Here is a 19757-nt window from a genome sequence, read left to right as displayed (position 1 = left end):
AATAAAAGAAAGCAATTTTCATTTTTTTTAATTTCACGGTTCCATTCGAAGGAAAACATCAATCATTAACAAAGGTCATAGCATTGTCTCGAGCAAAAGCAACACCAAAAAATAGAAAGTATTAACAAGAACAAAACCAGAAAAATGAAGCATTTAGGAGGTATTTCTTTCATTTTGTTTATTTTCTAGCAGAGATTTATGTGTGTGTGTATTTTTGTTTGAAACGAGAATAAAGGTTAGAAGCTTACCGATTTGAGTCACCGGGTTGAGACCGAAGCATTGAGAGTTGCTCGGGAAACCTTACATATGAGTTAGGGGTTAGTTTCTAGATTGGGGGATTTAAATAAAAAAGAGTGCAGGCTAGAGTGATGACCTGAGAGGACTTACCTGGTCGAATCCTATAGTGGTCGGAGTGAAGAAAGCCATCAACATGGTGGCCTGCCAAACGTGGAGGAACTGTGGGCTCTATTTAGCGCCGCTGTTTGTTGAGAGACAAGGGGAGAGGAGTGCAAATCGTGAAAATGGAGAAGTGAGACTAGGTTTAGATTTCACATAGAATAATATACATATAAATTCATTAAAATTACAATGTTTAGCCTTAATATGCGTGTAGTAAGTGGAATAATTACCTGTGAATTCCATTAACTTTGAACCTTTGTGTTAGATTATTTTAAAATTTCTTCAAATATTATATATAAATATATGTGTGTGTGTAAGTCTATATTTCATGAATGCGTGTTGAATGCATGTGGTGGCTTTCTATATTCCACTTATATATGCGTGTGATGTATAATATAATATAGATATATATGTACACGTAATGACATGTAAGTAGTATTTTGCATCTTGTGAATAAATTTATAACTTGTAGTTACATGCATGTACACGCGATATGAGTATTTTGCATATTAAGCAAGAGTAGTTTGCATATAATGTGTTCTCGTCTTTAAATTACATTTACGATTTAATGTGTGTAAAGTCATGTGAATTTATTTTAATTTAGTCCATTGTTAGGATTGTATTCTTTAAGTAGTTGCTCGTATTTGTTTTGCATTGTTGATATGTTTTCGTACATGTACAAGTATGCAAATGATTTAATTGTGAATCGCATGACATTTTTGCATGATATGTATGACATCCTCATGTGCATAACTCGACATATTACATAATTAGATTAAGGGTAATACACTTTTAATTTAAAATTGTTTTAAGTGAGTTGTCATAACGCATTTGAGGTCCGCTTTTAATGATTTTAAAATAAAAGTGTATCTCATTAGTGACGCCTAAAAATTGATCAATTACTTTAAAATTTGGGAATGTAAGAAAAAGAAATGTTCGGCTATTTAAATTTATCGAGAAAAGGTTGTTATAGCTTTTAAGATCTGGTCTTGATATTTGTAAATAACCGAATATTCTTTATCTTTCTAAAACGACTCGGTAATTTTAATTTAATTTATTTTAGTGCTTTTGAATGTTTTTAAATTTACATATTTGTTTTATGGGATCAAAAGTCAAATTAAAGTCGAATTTGTAAATTTCATTGCAAAGACGTTAATTAATCGACTAGGTACCGATTTAGGGCGTTGTGGGAGTGCTAATTCTTCCCCACACGTAACCGACTCCCGAACTCATTTTTTGGTAACGCATACCTCAATTTGTTGTTTTAATTAAAATTAATTTTTATTTAAAATGACAAAGCGTTTTTGGGTGCCCAATCACACCCTAATCAAAGATTAGTAGCGACTCTTTGAACCATATCTTTCGATCGTAAATGAAATCCAAAATTTTTTGAAATGAGAGGTCTTTTAAATCACATTTTTTTAATGTGGTTTTCAAAATCTCACTTTTAAGAAAAAAAATCGTTTCGACAGGCTCGAAATAAAAAAAAATCTTAAACTTAACTAGATTGAAGCCTTAAAAATAAAATCTTAATATATTATATTTTCGAGTTACTCACGAGCTTTTCGAGTCGAGTATCAAGTAGCTTGTTTTGGCTCGTTAAGAATTCGAGTCGAGTCCATTCGATCCAAGTATTTATCGAACATTGATCGAGTCGATCTTGTTTAACTCGAGTTGAGTGTCAAGTAGCTTGTTTTGGCTCGTTAAAAATTCGAGTCGAGTCCATTCGATCCGAGTATTTATCAAACACTGATTGAGTCGACCTTGTTTAACTCGTGATCTGTCTCGTCTCATTTACAGTCATAGTGTCTCACACACTCTCCTAACATGGACAAATCAATGTCACCCTCTCAAATTACAAACATGCAAGTTGTATGCTTCAAGATCCAACCCACTATTAGGGTTGAAGGGTGGATGCCCATAACATGCACACTTGAAGTTCTTCATCGCACCGACTAGGGGTGTAAACGAGCTGAGTCGAGCTCGACTCGAACTCAAAAACTTTAAATGTAAACTTGACTCGACTCAAAAACTCGCGAGCCTAAAATTTTCAAGCTCGACTCGAACTCGAAAGATAATATTGAAACTCGACTTGAACTCGAAAAGGCTCGAACTAAAAAAAATTATGAGCTCGATTGAAGCTCGAACTCGAACTCGAATTTGAATCTACAAAAATCTTATATTACATTTAAAATATATAAATAATTTTCCCTTGTTCCTTCTATCATCAATACATTTTTTATGATAATATGAACTCATTTCATAAACTTTAAAGGATGCATACCAAAGCAAAACAACAACTTTTGCCAATTGCCATAAAAGTAGTGTTTCAAAACTCAAAATACAAAGGCTAATCTTCCATAGAAAACAGGAAATTCAACAACAAAATATTCCAATCTACATGTTCATGTACCACAAAACCCAAATTCACAAAAAAAAAAATAACAATAACATGCCCAAGCTTCCATACATAGCACTTATAAAAAAGAGTAAAAGATAATATATAATAAAAAATATTCTATAAAAAACATGAAATCATTACAAATATGAAGTAAAAAAATACAAGATTAACAAATTCAAATATTAAACCTTTTAATTTGTCACATTATCGATTCTTTCAAATGTATTGATATAATAATTTATTTCGGTTGTTTGTCATCATTCTGCAATAATTTAAAAACTCAAATAAGTCTACATATATTTAAAAAAGTAAACAAACTTTGTTATAAGAAAATACATTTACCTTATTCTTTCTTTTCACTCCATGAAGGGATCTACACTAATCACCTGCACACATCAACATTTGAACTATTTATGGAGTAAGGGAAGACCTATAAGGATCTATTACACGACTTTCAGCACTAAATGTGGCTTCAGAAGCCACAGTAGTAATAGGAACAGCCAATACATTTACTGCTATCCTAGATAAAATACGAAATTTGTTTGACTTCTCCTTCCACCAAGCAATGACATCAAATTTCACATCTTGACTAAAGATGCACCCCTCATCCAAATATGAATCAAGTTCAAACTTCACACGCGGTACAAATGTTTCTCCACTAAAAACGTCTTGCAAAAACTCATACAAACCACTAGATGTAACATCACCTCCATGAACATCCATAGAAAATGCATGTTCTTCACTTTCTTCTACATTACAAGATGAAGAATGCATCGTCAAATATTCATCAAAAAGTTTATACATGATGTCTTTGACCTTACTAATGTTCTCCCTAACTAAATGTGATGGAAACATTTTGGGAAATGCAATTTCTACATCCCTCATTTTCAATCTAGGATCTAATACTGAACCTATTGCCATTAACAAATTGCATTCACCCCAATACTTGTCAAACCTCTCTTTCATGTTACCAACCATATTCTTAACAAAATCATCTGTAGACTCAAATTTTGAATCCAACAACACTTTAATTCTTTGCACCTCTCCAAGAAACATGTTAGAAGTTGGATATTCAGAGCCTGATATAATGTTAGTAGTGGCTTTAAACACTTTCAAAATTTCAAGCAGTTTTTCAATTTTCCCCCACTCATCATCATCAAGACAATGCTTATAAGAATGATCATGCAAAGCATATCTAGGGAATACCTTTCTGAAAGAGGATGTTTTTCAAAATTTCAAGCAATTTTCAAATGAGTAGTGCTCTTAGATTTCAAGACAGAAAGAGGATGTTTGCAATACTTACACCTTACTTTACTTTGTTCGTTTATGATTTCAGGTTCAAAGAAATCATCCCACACCTTTGATCTTCTTGGTCTCTTAAAGGCTTTGAAAGGATTTTCAACCTCAACTTCTTTTGTTGTGCTGTCAACAGTAGGTTCAGAAGCTTCTATATTGCACTCTTCTTTGTTATGTTCATCATCAACATTCACAAAAAACTCTTCAACTCTTGAAACACCAATGGGTATTGAAGAACTTTGTGGTTCACTAGACATATCTGAAAATACAAGTGACAATATAAACAAAAAATTAAAGGAATATTTATTTAATGATAAACAAACTCATAAACAAACTCACCAAAGGGGAAATGTACTATTCGATCGTAGGAACCGAGACATGAAAGTATAGTCAAAGTTCACCAACACACAGACGCAAGCATTTGGAATGCTTCGATCGATTCCTCAGTTTTGGAATGCTTCGATCGATTCCTCAGTTTTGGAATGCTTCGATCAACTTTCTTTTGTCAGTTCCCAACACGGCCATAAACAATTCTTGGATAGCTCACATTTAGGTTAGCATGTGCTTGGACAGTTCCCAACACACTTGATGAAATGAAACGACTATATTATCTGAATTCTGGTCGTGAATTCAACAATAATCAATTATTAATTGATTTTTTTTGGGTAGTGGGGCTCGTTTACAATGTACAAAGAACCAGCTGGTCTTAATAAAATTCTGTTCGTGTATTAAGAACCAGCTGGTCTTCAACAATAATCAATTATTAATTGATTTTTTTGGGTAGTGGGGCTCGTTTACACATTTTATTAAGTTGAATGCTTTTCAAAAAAAAGTTCCTAATACAGTTCCCAACAATGAAATTGGTACTATATTATCTGAACACTCCCCGTTTGCGTTCCACGTGGATTGCATTAACATTTGGTAAATAAAAAAAGGAGGCAAAGCGTGAAAAAAGCATTGTAAGTAGTTAAAGAAAAGCTTAAATAATTGTTGGAATGCTTGAATAATAACGTCTGCCCATACAAAGCATTGAATAATAATCGTTGAAAAGCTAATACATTTGAATTATTCTTGCAATTATATATAATTTTTTTATTAAACTTTAAAATTAAACATTTACAACCATTCCTTTAATTTTCGTATTTCTAAGTAAACCTTACAATTAATTTGTTTTAAATTTATTTAAAGATTGGTTATTTATCGGATCTACCGTGTTAAATTGATAAAAACATCTTGATAATTATATAAATTTAATCTAGTTGCACACATAATTTTTTTTTCGAAAAATTGTTTAAAATTATAAACACTAAACCGTAAATCATAAATCCTAAACACTAAACCGTAAACCATAAACCGTAAATCCTATCACATAAATTATAAACCTTAAATCCTAAATCATATCACATAAACCCTAAATCCTAAACCCTAAATCATATCACATAAACCCTATACCCTAAATCCTAAATCCTAAACCTTATCACATAAACTATAAACCCTAAATCCTAAACCTTGTCACATAATTAGAAGGAATTAGATGGCTTAGTGAAATTGTTTTTCTTTTGCTTTTTGAGGAACAAAAATCTTAACCCTAAACCCTAAATCATATCACATAAACTCTAAACCTAAACCATAAATCCTATCACATAAACTCTAAACCCTAAACCCTAAATTATAAACCCTAAATCCTATCACTTTATATGGTACAAGTTAGTAGTAGGGATGATCATTTTCTCTCAAATATGATTTGATGCCATTAATTTTGTTAATTAAGATATTAATGTAAGTCTAAATGATTTTCTTTCTTAATTCTTTATAAAATCGATTATACTCTATTTTGATATATATTTTTTAAATTATTAATATTTAAATTGAATCATATTTTTTATTATATTATATGTATTATCAAACAAAAAATTAGTTACGAGGTAAGTACAATATAATATACTGATATTAAATGCTCAAACCCTTGATATTTATGATATTTGAACTCGAAACCTCAAAATATAACAACAATTTAAAAAAAATTGTTATTGCAAATATTATCATTAGAAATATATTAAATATTTGTCATTAGATAAATAATTTTTTTATTAATTTAAAATAAATATAAGAATATTTATTTAAAAATAATTGTTAACCATTTTCAATTCAAGAATATTTATTCATCAATAATGTAATTTTAATAATGTAATTTTAAAAAATCTAAAATTATAATATAACATTTTTTTCGAGCTGCTCAAGTTTTTCGAGTCGAGTATCTAGTAGCTTGTTTTAGCTCGTTAAGAACTCGAGTCGAGTTCAAGCTCAAGTCGAGTCCATTCGATATGAGTATTTATCGAGTCAAGATCAAATTAATTTCGAGTAGTTCACGATCTGTCTCGTCTCATTTACAGGCCTAGCACCTTTAATGAAATAAATAACCAATCCACCGTTAACTACTTCCCCGTACTCTCAAATTGCTATTGCTATAAAAAAACGGTAGCACCAACCCACGCGCCACCTTTACTTCCGTCTCACTCGTTACCCATGGCGCCCCCCGCGACCATTCCGATGACTACCTCTCAATCTACGGCGGGTACTGGTGCCCAATCGCAGCCTCCGATAGCCACGCCCGCGTTTCGCGCGTTCCTGTCGCGCCTTTCCTCCTCGATTCGTCAAGGATTCTCCCAACGCCGTCCTTGGTACGAGCTCATAGATCGGTCCGCCATGGCCCGGCCCGATAATTTAACAGACGCCTATTCCCGGATCCGCAGAAACCTCTCATACTTCAAGGTCAATTATGTTACTCTGCTGGCGGTTGTGCTCGCTTTCTCTATCCTATCGCATCCCTTCTCTCTGCTCGTCCTCCTTGGCCTCCTTGCCGCTTGGGTCCTCCTTTACCTCTTCCGACCGTCGGATCAACCTGTTGTGATCTTCGGCCGTACGTTCTCCGATCGCGAGACGCTTGGCTCATTGATGGTATTGACCGTCTTCGTCGTCTTCTTGACCAGCGTTGGATCGCTCTTGATCTCTGCGCTCTTGGTTGGTGTCGCCATCGTTTGCTTACACGGTGCTTTTAGGGTTCCAGAGGACTTGTTCTTAGACGATCAGGAGCCCGCGAACTCCGGATTCCTTTCATTCCTCGGCAGCGCCGCCACCTCTGCAGCTGCTGCGGCCGCACCTGCAGTTGCCTCACGCGTGTGATCAACAGGTCTTTCAAGCATTACATGCTTATGATTTTTTTTACTTCCTTCGCTTATGGCAAATCGATTAGGATTTACTCTTTAGAATATTCAATTGTTACTTAATGTCCTTTGTATGTAGATTTGAATCTGAACTTGGATTAAGAGTTAGATCTTCATCTTATGGTGTTTTGATTTGGATACTGTATTAATTACCTTCGGAATTTTGATTTTTATGAATCAGATTTTGCTTAAAATTGTTTACGAAACAATTGTATTTGTATTCATGTTCTATTTCTCAAGGCCTTATACAGTTATACTGCTGTTTTTCAGGTCTAATAGCAATTGTTTGTTGGAAGTTATGCTTTAGTAATTACTTGTTCGTGAATATAGAGGTCTATGTTGCTTGGGTCTTCATTTTTTTTGAAGTAATATGTCCTTGACTTTGTCCAATGAATGTTCAGACATGGGTCTGAGGAGATAACCCTTCAAGTATATGAAAAAGCTTATAAAAAATTGAACATACCCATGTAGGATGTACTTATATTCGACACTCATACTCCAGTGCAATTAAACATAGGTGGGGGTTTGGCCTAGCTAACTGGTTTGTCCTGTACTTTAGCTCTGATTGTTGCTTAAAGATTAAATTGTGTATTGATTCTAGCTTACGTGAATGTTGGGCATTAATAGCTTGATTGGTTAACATCTTCGATGATTAGGTGATTCTGATTCTTTAGAGATGCCGTCATAGTGTATGCTATTTGATTTAGTAGAATCATCAATCAACTTGTAGTAATTGAATTTCTGTGGAATTGGGGTTAAAACTATTCCATATTTGTTCGAAAATGGTACATCTTGCAAGATGTGTGAGAACAATGTTGTTCAAGTGTCTGTCATCATGTTATGAAGCTAGTACCGATTCAAAATTTCTGCTTTTGAGTTTACCAAATAGGATTAGTAGTAACCGTCTGCTTACTGACCTTCAAAAATAAAAACCTGTCTACTTACTGGTGTGCTTAATGATTTAATATGATAGTACTTGTTAGATAACACATGTTTTATGGTCTTCTCTACTTTTACATGCATGAAATCTCGTAGGTTCTCGGCCAAGTAAAATTGCTATCCTTGATAGTGCTAAAATCATGAAATACCTTCAAATGTAGTCTAATGAGATGTTCCTTTTGTTTTATGTTCCTACATACAGAATAGCATCGTTTATTGCCTGATCGTCGGTGTATTAGGTGTAATGATAAGGAGGTTAAATGCCAGCTGTGGTAACATTAAATCATTTATTGCCTAATCGTCGGTAATATATTCGTCATCAACTGTTCAAAGTTGTTTTGTTCCCATCTTCCGAGGGCAAAGCGCCTCTTATCATTAGTGCATAATGTAGTTTCTGTGACATTAAAAAATGTTTCTGCTGGCTATTGTCGTTGCATCTGATAAACCAGGCTTGCGGTTTATTTATAGTGAAGCGAAAATAGAAATGGTTTTCTTCTGAATGCTTTTTCTTTAAACATGAAACATTCTGGTTGTCTATGTTGCTCCCACTGTTCATTTTGCTTGAATTATTCATGCGAAATCTGTGTTCAACGCAAATTCTGACATGAGTATAGAGATATGGCGAGCACAGGGAAAAAAAGGTTGAGAACCTCTCATGGTTTCCCGCTCTGGGCATTTGGCTGATCATATTAACTTTAGGTGAGGTTAGGGGAACAGATTACAATGTCATTTGGATGGTATTGTATTGTTGCCATTTGTTGGGTGGGAGGGATTGTGGCCCTTCCAAACTTTTTGGTAGAATAACATTTTAAGTCATTGTTAGTTTATATATTAATCAAATAAGGTCTTATATTTAATAAATCCTCACATCTCTCAATGTTTGATCTTAGTTCCGTCTCTCTATATATATGGTTCAGTAAAGTTCACCATGAACAGTGTAATGCCATGGGGATATGTATGTATGGCATGTGTTTGGTAGATACCATGCATGGGTTGTAAATGCAGTGATTGGAATTTCATGTCTGGTTGAAGGAATCAGGTTAAAACTACAGTTAAGTTTGTTTGAAGTGCTGTACCATTTAATGTGGAAAAATGGGTTGAGAATGGAAGCCATAAATGCATTCACATGAAACCCATAATGTCGGATTTGGACTTAACAACTCAGCTTCAAATCTCATACAAACGTATCATAAAATCATTATTAATTTATGAAATCCAACACTTTATAACGCAAAATCACATTTCAATATCTTATCTTAACCTCGTATCACTCCCTCAAAATCCTCACATCCCTCGTAATTAACACAATCATTTTACCTTTTTCTTATCTTAAAAATGTTTAATATTATTGTTTGAATTTTCAAATTAAAAATCTAATAAAAGTGATTTTCATATAAAATGAGTTTTTTTTTTCATAACAATTTCGGGTGAAGATTAGAATTTGAATCTTAAAATTATTGTTCTCGAGAGCCAATATTAAACTAGCATTTTGGATGTGAAATGAAGTTATTGACGAGACACTTAAATGAATGAAAAAAATTATAAACTATCTAATTTTTGGCACGATATTAAAATTAGACCCCAATTTTATTAAAATAATCATTTTGATTTTATTTTTTTTAACATTTTAGTTACTAAGTTTTCATTTTGAGGCAAAAAAATATCCTTCTATGAATGAAAATCATTAATTAACAAACTATTAACGTTCTAAAATAGGGGCATTTTAACCTAGAAAACTTTGAGTGTTAAAATGCTCTAGAAAAAAAGAATAAAGACCAAAGTGACTATTACGTTAAATGTTAAGGGTTTTTTATGGTAAAATCAAACATTGGTGGTCAAAACATTCCAAAAAATTGGGGTCAAAATAATTATTTTGATAAATATGCTTTAATTTTTTTAAAAAATAATCAAACGTTTTCAAAAACACTTAAACTTAGTTTTTTTAATAATTTGAAGTGATTATTATGTAGAATTTGCTCAAAATGTTTCGTAGTCCATTAATATCGTACTTATACTTTACAACTATAATTATTTGAATCTAAATTTTTAAAAAGAACAACATTATCTTTTATCAATCTAAATTTAAATATGATTCAAGAAAAACATCACAAATATAATACTATTATAATCATCTCCTGCAGCCTGCAGGTGTCTCTTGGGTAGGACCCATTTCAAAAAAGATAGCCGTTATAAGAGGAACGCCAGTCAAAACGTAGACTTAAAACGACATTGAGAAATTCGAAATCCCCTCCAAAAATAAAAATTAAAAAAAAACTAGCCGCTAGAGGCTACCTTATTACATCTTCATCAGACATTTGTCTTCTGTTTTGGTTTTATTTTTCCTTTTCTATTTTGTCCCAATGCCAAAAGATTCTCTCTTTCAGAGATCTTCACGTGGTTCTTTCCCTGTAAAACCCCACCTCTGGTAAAGTTTACCCATTTCCTCTGTTTCATTCCTCCCATGCCTTCAAACTTCACTTAAACCCCATTTCTAAGCTGTTTGCCACTCATTCATTAATGGCAATGCATAAACAAAACGATGAACCAAAGGGTATTTCTCCTTTCACCCACATTTTCTTTCTTGTTTGTTTCTTCAGTTGCTTCTTCATTGAACCAGTTTCAAGTGATCAGCAGGGTTGGGATGGTGTTGTCGTCACAGCAGCTGATTTCCAAGCCCTTCAAGCGTTTAAGCAAGAGTTAATCGATTCCAAAGGGTTCTTAAAGAGCTGGAACGGTTGGGTCGGGATCAAGTGTGCAAAAGGTCAATTCATTGTTATTCAACTCCCATGGAAAGGTTTAGGTGGTAGAATTACAGAGAAAATCGGTCAGCTTCAAGCTCTTCGTAAGCTTAGCCTCCACGATGATGTAATCCAAGGCTCGATACCTCGTGCATTGGGCGTTCTTCCTGATCTTAGAGGTGTTCAATTGTTCAAGAATAGGCTTTCGGGTTCGATCCCGGCTACATTAGGGTCATGCCCTTCGCTTCAAACTCTTGACCTGAGTAACAATTCACTCACTGGTGTAGTCCCTGAGAGTCTTGCAAATTCTACTAAGCTTTATAGGCTCAACTTGAGCTTCAATTTGATTTCGGGATCGGTCCCGGTTAGTTTCGCTCGGTCAAGTTCTCTTATTTTCCTTGACCTTCAACCCAACAACCTCTCTGGTCCAATCCCAGATTCTTGGGGTCCCCAAAATCATTCCAGGCTTAGAAATCTAGACCTTTCTTATAATGCAATCAATGGAAGCTTGCCTGTTAGTCTCTTCAATCTTTCCTCTCTTGTTGTTTTGAACCTGGAAAGCAATGGCCTTGAAGACCAAATCCCTGAATCCATTCAGGGTTTACACAACCTTTCAGTTCTTGTTTTGAAGAGAAACAAATTGAGTGGTCCAATTCCAGCATCTGTTGGGAACATTTCCAGTTTGACTAAACTTGATTTGTCGGGGAATAAGCTCAGTGGAGAAATCCCATTTTCACTAGCAAATCTCAAAACTTTTAATTCCTTCAATGTTTCATATAATAACCTGTCTGGTCTTGTTCCAGCTCCACTGTCCCAAAAGTTCAACTCGAGCTCTTTTGTCGGGAATATCGAGTTATGTGGATATAGTGGATCACCTCCATGCCCTTCTCCACCACCTTTGCAGAATCTACCTTCTTCGCCGTCGAGAAACCGAGACATAAACATCGAAAACTTAGTACCAAAGACATAATCCTGATTGCTGTTGGAACCCTTCTTATAGTTCTCCTTGTTCTATGTTTGATTTTGCTGTGCGCCTTGATTATAAGGGCTACATCGAAAGAAAAAGACGGTCAAACAACGACCCCAGCCGCTTCTTAGTCTTCTGCAGGCGAGAAGGGGATTCCAACTCCGGCTGGCGAAATCGAACCGGGAGGAGAAACTGGTGGGAAACTAGTTCATTTCGATGGTCCCATGGTGTTCACTGCTGATGATCTTCTATGTGCCACTGCTGAGATTATGGGGAAAAGTACTTATGGGACTGTTTACAACGCCACATTAGAGGATGGGAACCAGGTAGCAGTGAAGAGATTAAGAGAGAAGATTACCAAAGGTCAAAAGGAATTCGAAACCGAGGTTAATCTTCTAGGCAAAATCCGGCATCGGAATCTTCTCGCGATGAGGGCTTATTACTTGGGACCTAAAGGAGAAAAGCTTCTTGTTTTTGATTACATGCCTAAAGGGAGTCTTGCAACATTCCTTCATGGTAAGTAAAATTTTAACTATTTTGACTGATTAAAGGGAAGTCTAATTATGTTTTCTAACATGGATTCTTGTGGCAGCTCGAGGGCCGGAGACAACGGTAGATTGGCCGACAAGGATGAGAATAGCAAAGGGTGTTACGAGAGGGCTGATGTACCTTCACACTCAAGAAAACATCATTCATGGGAACCTTACATCAAGCAATGTCTTACTTGATGAGAAAATAAATGCCAAAATAGCAGATTTCGGACTTTCTCGTCTGATGACGGCTGCTGCAAATGCAAATGTAATTGCGACCGCAGGAGCATTAGGTTACCGAGCACCGGAGCTTTCCAAGCTTAAGAAAGCCAACACTAAAACGGACGCCTATAGCGTCGGAGTCATCATCTTAGAACTCCTAACAGGGAAATCCCCCCGGAGAGGCAATGAATGGAGTGGATTTGCCACAATGGGTTGCCTCCATAGTCAAAGAAGAGTGGACTAATGAAGTGTTTGATCTCGAGTTAATGAGGGATGCATCTTCCATCGGCGACGAGTTACTAAACACTTTGAAACTGGGTTTACATTGTGTCGATCCATCTCCGTCGGCAAGGCCTGAAGTTCAACAGGTTCTCCAGCAGCTAGAAGAGATTAGACCAGACACACCTGCTAGTTCTGCACCTTCTGGTGATGATGGAGCTGGAGTTCCTTCGACTAGCGAGTGACATTAGGGCATTAGGAATCAGCGAGAGACATTAGGGCATTAGCGAGTGACATTAGGGCATTAGCGAGTGACATTAGACTATGAGCTTGTAAATATCTAGCGAGTTTTGTTATGATTTAGGTTAGTTGGTTTCCTTCCGTTCCCTGGAAAGAGTAGGAGATTTTGAAGTTGTCTGCAACTGATTCAGTAGAGAAAATATTGTTTTTCAATGCAAATCTTTTGTCACATACATACATGCATGCATGCATACATACATACATACATACATACATACATACATACATACATACATACATACATACATACATACATACCATACATACATACATACATACATACATACATACTACATACACATACATACATACATACTACATACATACATACATACATATACGTACGTACATACATACATACATACATACATACATACATACATACATACATACATACATACATACATACATACATACATACATACATACATACATACATACATACATACATACATACATACATACATACATACATACATAGGAAACTGTCACTGACAAAATAATGTAAGAACCAACAAGCTGATAATATACAAATTACAATGATTCAAAACAAGCAGAAGAAATTAAAAAAATATGAAAATTCTATAATACTACGTTTAAGTTTAATTCTATTGGTTATGAAAAAGATGTAGAAAATGTCTTCAAAAGGAAGAGAATGATTTTATCTTAAAGGACTAACCTGACAAACAAAAAACAAGTTTAAGTGATGACGGTTAGTCTCTTTTAATGCAAGCATTCATCTCTAAGAATAACAATAAAAGTATTTTCAATTTACCCTTCTTGTTGGGCTTATGATTTGCAGTAATTATAGTGTTTTGGGAGATGATGATGATGGATTCCCTCTAACATGAAGGCAAATCTGACGGCGGTGGTTGAATGGTTTGTAATTATCCAACTCCATTTTCAACAAGGAAAGCCATTGCCAAACCCTATTGTTATGAACATCCATGTGAGAGTGCATTAGCCACTCCTGTTTTTACCAAAACACTTTCAATTATCAAACATGAATGTTAAAAGAAGTAATTTTTAATGATGTTTTTACCTGACTTATCTGCTACGAATCTAATGACTGCCAATCCATACACTGGAACTCCCACTGTGTTCCTCAAAGGTGGATCAATGAGATTGAATTTCGATGTATCTCTTTTTGGATTGAAGTTCCCGAAACCTTCTACTATGATATAGAAATCGTATCCATGAAGATGAATCGGGTGATTCTCCGGTGTCACAATGCTTGTGTCTTGAATCACGATTTGTACTCTTGAACCATACTCCAATTTGTACGACTTGGTTCCCGGAACAGGCTGAAAGAGGGATCGGCTCACGTTTCCGGTGTAATTGAATTTCAATGGAGGGGCTCCTGGGAAATCTGTGGTGAAACCCCCTGGAATTCCCTGTTGGTGAGCTTGTAACTGGGAAATCTGTGGTGAAACCCCCTGGAATTCCCTGTTGGTGAGCTTGTAACAAAGAGAAGTTCCGCGAGAGCACAAATGAGAAATTGTTCATGCTAGCTGTGAAACGATTACCATTTGGTCCTTGGCAACGACGCTTGTGGAAATTCGGTGGGCAGTTGAGTCCAAGACCGACTGTGAAGAAGAGGCTTTCGTCGATATCAGTCGGGACTTCGACCTTTTGTTGACTCCTAAAGCTTTGGATGAAGGCTGTGACTCTGTTGGTATCATTGTAGGCTGGTAAAGAAGGCATAACTGGAGTTGTTGCCTTGCAGTTTTTGGCAGCATAAGTGGCAGACTTGTATTCGAGAATGGCAGTGGTTGTTGTGTTGTCGAATGGTGAGTTTTGCGCACTTTGGTAGGCTCGAGCCGCCACGTAATATCGAGAAGGTGGCCGATCACCTTGGATCAAAACATCCATTGTTTGGCCAGGGCCCATCATGAGGACTGAAGTGGTGAAGGGTTTGGTATAGGAAGCATCAGCTCCAACAACGGTGAGTTTATGGCTGGCTACTTTGAAGAAAAGGGGTTGGTTCAAGGCGGCATCGATGACCCTGAGGAGATTCGTCTCACCGAAGTCAATGGGAACTATTGTAGTCTCTTCAAAAAGAAAATGGAACTCGAGTTTGAAGTTCAGTTATTATGGCTATGATCTTGAAATGACCGTGGCACCGGCTAAACCCTTAAAGCTTGAAACCTGAAGGTGTGGTTCACTCGGTCTGAACCGAGGGAAGAAAATTACCTTCAGAGGAGCATTTAAAGAGATCACGGCCAGGTTGAACATTGATGGTATATGCATCAGAGACATTTGGAGTTGCCCCTGTTCTTGTTGCTTCCCTCGCAACATCAATGGGGTTTGCATCCCACCATTCACCTATTCATAATCATATCATCAACATAATTTATTCTTTTGATCATCATAATTGTAGATATTTAAGATGTATTTTTTACCGAGAAGGATTGGTGTTACGCGTTTTGGCTTAGGGAAAGGATAGGATTCACCGTCTCTGGGGCGGATGATGAGAGCTCCATAAACAGTGGCTCTAAGCCATGAACTGTGAGCATGCCACCACAATGTTCCTTGTTGTCCTTGAACTGTAAACCTGTAAGTGTAACTACCTCCGGGTCTAATCGGACACTGAGTCACAAATTCCGGTCCATCTGCCCATCCAGTTCTCATTTGCCGAACACCATGCCTATCTATCAAAGTGTTTATGGTAACTCAAATGTGCAAATGACCACATGCAACTACAAAGCTGATGGCATGTATGCATGAGTGAATGAATTACCAGTGGATGGTGACATTATATCTGGATTTGTTGACAACTAGGACTTCAAGGGTGTCACCATTTTTTATCTCCAAGGTGGGTCCAGGAAACATACCATTAACAGTCATGGGTGTTATGAGTCTTGCAGAGCCTCTTCACTTTAGTTGCTTCAATCTTTTTCATTCAAATCACCAACATCAAAACTTTGACATAAATCTAATCAAAACAAATTAAGATTAAAAGAAAGAAATGAAGACGTACAACAAATTTGCGTCGTTGAGTTTCCGCATTTGCAGAAAATGCAGAACAAAGGACAAGGAAAATGAAGGAAAATGTCTTGAAAATTACCATTTTATCAAAGCTTAATTAGTTAGCTAAATTCTTTGCTTTTGGTGATTTGAGTGAGATAGAGAAAAGGGTTTATATAGGAAAGGGAGATGGTTGTTTAGAAGTTGGCAGATTTGGTGTTTGATTTGGCAAAATGGTGATACTTTCAGGCAATGACTTGGTTCAAACCTGCAGAAGGCTGCTGCACCTACTAGCCTATTAAAAGTGAGTAATTTCTTCATGTGCAATATGAACTCTATGTTATACTGTCAATTTGGCACTCAGATTCAACTAATATTATTCGAATTCAACTCGACCCTTGTCGACTTCCACCAGTCATGATAGTTGAAATTAGTTAGATTGACATAGAACAGATAAAGAAAGGATTTATGTTAGAGAACCGGTAAAGCTAAAACTAGACTTAGATCTGCATTTTGCTGATGCGCTGAACAAGCCATCTTCTGCTGGTTAATCATGGTTGTTAATTGCTTATGGTGTTTTTTAAATTAAAGAGATGTTTGTTAAGAGCAGTTGTTTCAGAAAGTTAAGTCTTGACCTGGCCATCTCTGCAATTAATGAATAATCTATTTCATTTGTTTCTTACTTTTTGTAATCAGATCTTCCATTAGAATCCAAAATCTAAATTGTTTTAACAGCAATATCAGAAGAAACAATTAAGTTGAATTAAAAAAACAAAACAAAACTTTCTGTAATGAAAAGAATACATTTGCAATTAGACCTTCTTGTTGGGTTTATGATTTTCACTAATTATAATGTTTTTTTGGAGACGATGAGGCCGAATTGTCTCTAACATATAGGCAAATCTGACGGTGGTGGTTGGATGGTCTGTAATTCTCCAACTCCATTTTCAACAAGGAAAGCCATTGCCAAACCCCAATTGATATGCACATCCAGGTGACAGTGCATTAGCCAAACTCCTGTCATTTCACAACAAGAAATGAATGATTTCATTAACATGAGAAATTAAGTAATTTTTAAAGATGTTTTTACCTGGATTATCTGCTACGAATCTTATGACTGCCCATCCATTCACTGGCACTCCCACTGTGTTCCTCAAAGGTGGATCAACAAGATTGAATTTCGATGTATCTCTTTGTGGATTGAAGTTCCCAAAACCTTCTGCTATTATATAGAAATCGTATCCATGAAGATGAATCGGGTGGTTCTCTGGTGTCACAATGCTTGTGTCTTGAATCACTATTTGTACTCTTGAACCATACTTCAATTTGTACAGCTTGGTTCCCGGAACAGGCTGAAAGAGGGACCGGCTCACGTTTCCGGTGTAATCGAATTTCAATGGAGGGGTCCCGGGGAAATCTGTGGTGAAAACCCCTGGAATTCCCTGTTGGTGAGCTTGTAACAAAGAGAAGTTCCGTGGGAGCACAAATGAGACATTGTTCATGCTAGCTGTGAATCGTGTACCATTCGGTCCTTGGCATCGACGCTTGCGGAAATTTGGTGGGCAGTTGTTGAGCCCCAGACCAACTGTGAAGAACAGGCTTTCATCGATATCGGTTGGGACTTCGACCTTTTCTCGACTCCTAAAGCTTTGGCTGAAGGCTGTGACAGTATTAGTATCATTGTAGGCTGGCAAAGAAGGCATAACTGGAGTGGTGACCTTGCAGTTTTTGGCAGCACAATTGGCAGACTTGTATTCAAGAATGGCAGTGGTGGTCGTGTTGTCGAATGGTGCATTTTGTGCACTTTGGTAGGCTCGACCCGCCATGTAATATCGAGATGGTGGCTGATCACCTTGGATCAAAACATCAGTGGTTTGGCCAGGTCCTAGCATGAGGACTGAAGTGGTAAATGGTTTGGTATAGGAAGCATCAGCTCCAACAACGGTGAGCTTATGGTTAGCTACTTTGAAGAAAAGGGGTTGGTTCAAGGCGGCATTGATCACTCTGAGGAGATTCGTCTCGCCGTAGTCAATGGGAACTATTGTAGTCTCTGCAAATATAGAATATAAATCATTTGCAATTCAAGTTTGAATTTCAGTTATTAAGATCTTGAAAGGACCGGCGCACCGGCTGAAATAAGGAACGGAAATTACCTTTGGAGGAGCATTTATAGAGATCACCAGGTTGACCATTGATGGTATATGCATCAGAGACATTTGGAGCTGCCCCTGTTCTTGTTGCTTCCCTCACAACATCAATGGGGTTTGCATCCCACCATTCACCTGATCATAATCATACCATTAACATCACATTTCCTTTTGATTATCATAATTCTACTCATAGTCTAAAAGGATTTGTTGATGTTAAGATGTTTTTTACCGAGAAGGATTGGTGTTTCGCGTTTCGGCTTAGGGAAAGGGTAGGATTCGCCGTCTCTGGGACGGATGATGAGAGCTCCATAAACAGTGGCTCTAAGCCATGAACTGTGAGCATGCCACCACAATGTTCCTTCTTGTCCTTGAACTGTAAACCTGTAAGTGTAACTTCCTCCGGATCTAATCGGACACTGAGTCACAAATTCCGGTCCATCTGCCCATCCAGTTCTCATTTGCCGAACACCATGCCTATATATCAAAGTGGTTATGGTAACTCAAATGTGCAAATGACCATATGCAACTAGAAAGCTGATGGCATGCAAGCATGCAAGCATGAATGAATGAATTACCAGTGGATGGTGACATTATATCTGGCTTTGTTGACAACAAGAACTTCAAGGGTGTCGCCATTCTTGATCTCCAAGGTAGGTCCAGGAAGCATGCCATTGACAGTGATGGTGTTGTGAGTCTTGCAGAGCCTCTTCACTTTTGTCGCTTCAATCTGTTTCATTGAAAATGACCAACATCAACTCTTTGATTCAAATCAAACGAAAACAATGGACAAATTAAGATAGAAAGAAAGAAACGAAGCCATACAACGAATCGTTGTCGATGAACTTCAGCATTTGCAGACAACACAGAGCAAATGACAAGGAAACTACCAATGACAATGAAAGAAAAATTCTTGAAAATCTCCATTTGATCAAAGCTTACTCAGCTCAAATCTATGCCTTTTGGTATTGATATGAGAGATAGAGAAAAGGGTATTTATAGGAAAGAGATGTAGTTTTTTTTCCAGGAAAAAACTTGGTTCAAACCTGCAGGTAGTTGCACCCACTAGCCTATTAGTTTCTTCAATGTTTGCCTCACAAGGAATTATATGCAACTAATTTACTGAAATGACTACCTCATATGAATATAATATTTTATAATTTATCAGTCATTCAAAGTCAGCCTCATGACAATGTAAAGAAAAGAGAAGAAAAATAAATAAAAAAAAAAAACTCCAATTTTATTAGGTGATCAGAATTATTATAAAAACAGATAATTTGATTGTCTAACAACAGATTTCTTTAACATGTCTGGTGGGGACTTGAACCAGTCATGTTGGAATTAGTTAAATTGTCGTAAAACAGTTAGAGAGAAGATGTACGTAACCAAAGGTTTATTCATGCTATCA

General features: G+C 36.4%; 2 protein-coding genes and 2 pseudogenes across 3 annotated transcripts; 2 read left to right on the top strand and 2 right to left on the bottom strand.

The window, feature by feature from the left end:
* Nucleotides 1-6531: 6531 nt before the first annotated feature.
* Nucleotides 6532-7535, top strand: LOC120147031 (PRA1 family protein B3-like). Its single transcript, XM_039160502.1, has one exon. The coding sequence runs from the start codon at nucleotides 6623-6625 to the stop codon at nucleotides 7277-7279; it is 657 nt and encodes a 218-aa protein (XP_039016433.1). The 5' UTR covers nucleotides 6532-6622; the 3' UTR covers nucleotides 7280-7535.
* A 3218-nt stretch (nucleotides 7536-10753) lies between these two features.
* Nucleotides 10754-13201, top strand: LOC120147028 (annotated as a pseudogene).
* An 807-nt stretch (nucleotides 13202-14008) lies between these two features.
* On the bottom strand, nucleotides 14009-16097 carry LOC120147030 (annotated as a pseudogene).
* Nucleotides 14014-19280, bottom strand: LOC120147029 (laccase-5-like). 2 transcript variants are annotated; one of them, XM_039160501.1, is made up of 8 exons: nucleotides 19175-19280; nucleotides 18928-19079; nucleotides 18582-18826; nucleotides 18356-18484; nucleotides 17293-18252; nucleotides 17089-17219; nucleotides 15588-15597; nucleotides 14014-14033 (listed from the first exon to the last, which is right to left on the bottom strand). In XM_039160501.1, exons 1-6 carry the CDS (start codon nucleotides 19274-19276, stop codon nucleotides 17089-17091), a joined length of 1719 nt encoding a protein of 572 aa, XP_039016432.1. In that variant the 5' UTR covers nucleotides 19277-19280; the 3' UTR covers nucleotides 14014-14033; nucleotides 15588-15597. The 2 variants fall into 2 exon arrangements, with proteins under 2 accessions (XP_039016432.1, XP_039016431.1); XM_039160500.1 differs by lacking the exons at nucleotides 14014-14033; nucleotides 15588-15597 and having other exon boundaries at nucleotides 17082-17219.
* Nucleotides 19281-19757: the final 477 nt, after the last annotated feature.

The sequence above is a fragment of the Hibiscus syriacus genome, unplaced genomic scaffold (genome assembly GCF_006381635.1).
Source record: "Hibiscus syriacus cultivar Baekdansim isolate YM2019G1 unplaced genomic scaffold, ASM638163v2 tig00110933_pilon, whole genome shotgun sequence".
NCBI classification, from domain to species: Eukaryota; Viridiplantae; Streptophyta; class Magnoliopsida; order Malvales; family Malvaceae; genus Hibiscus; species Hibiscus syriacus.
Note: the sequence above shows the minus strand (reverse complement) of the source record. Positions and strands in the feature narration are given on the sequence as shown.

Coding starts and splice junctions, on each gene's coding strand:
- LOC120147031 (XM_039160502.1), top strand. CDS start 6,623: ATGGCGCCCCCCGCGACCATTCCGATGACTACCTCTCAATCTACGGCG.
- LOC120147029 (XM_039160501.1), bottom strand. CDS start 19,276: ATGGAGATTTTCAAGAATTTTTCTTTCATTGTCATTGGTAGTTTCCTT. Junction 19,080..19,174: donor TTCATCGACAACGATTCGTT/GTATGGCTTCGT, acceptor TCAATGAAACAG/ATTGAAGCGACAAAAGTGAA. Junction 17,220..17,292: donor ATTCGTAGCAGATAATCCAG/GTAAAAACATCT, acceptor GTGAAATGACAG/GAGTTTGGCTAATGCACTGT.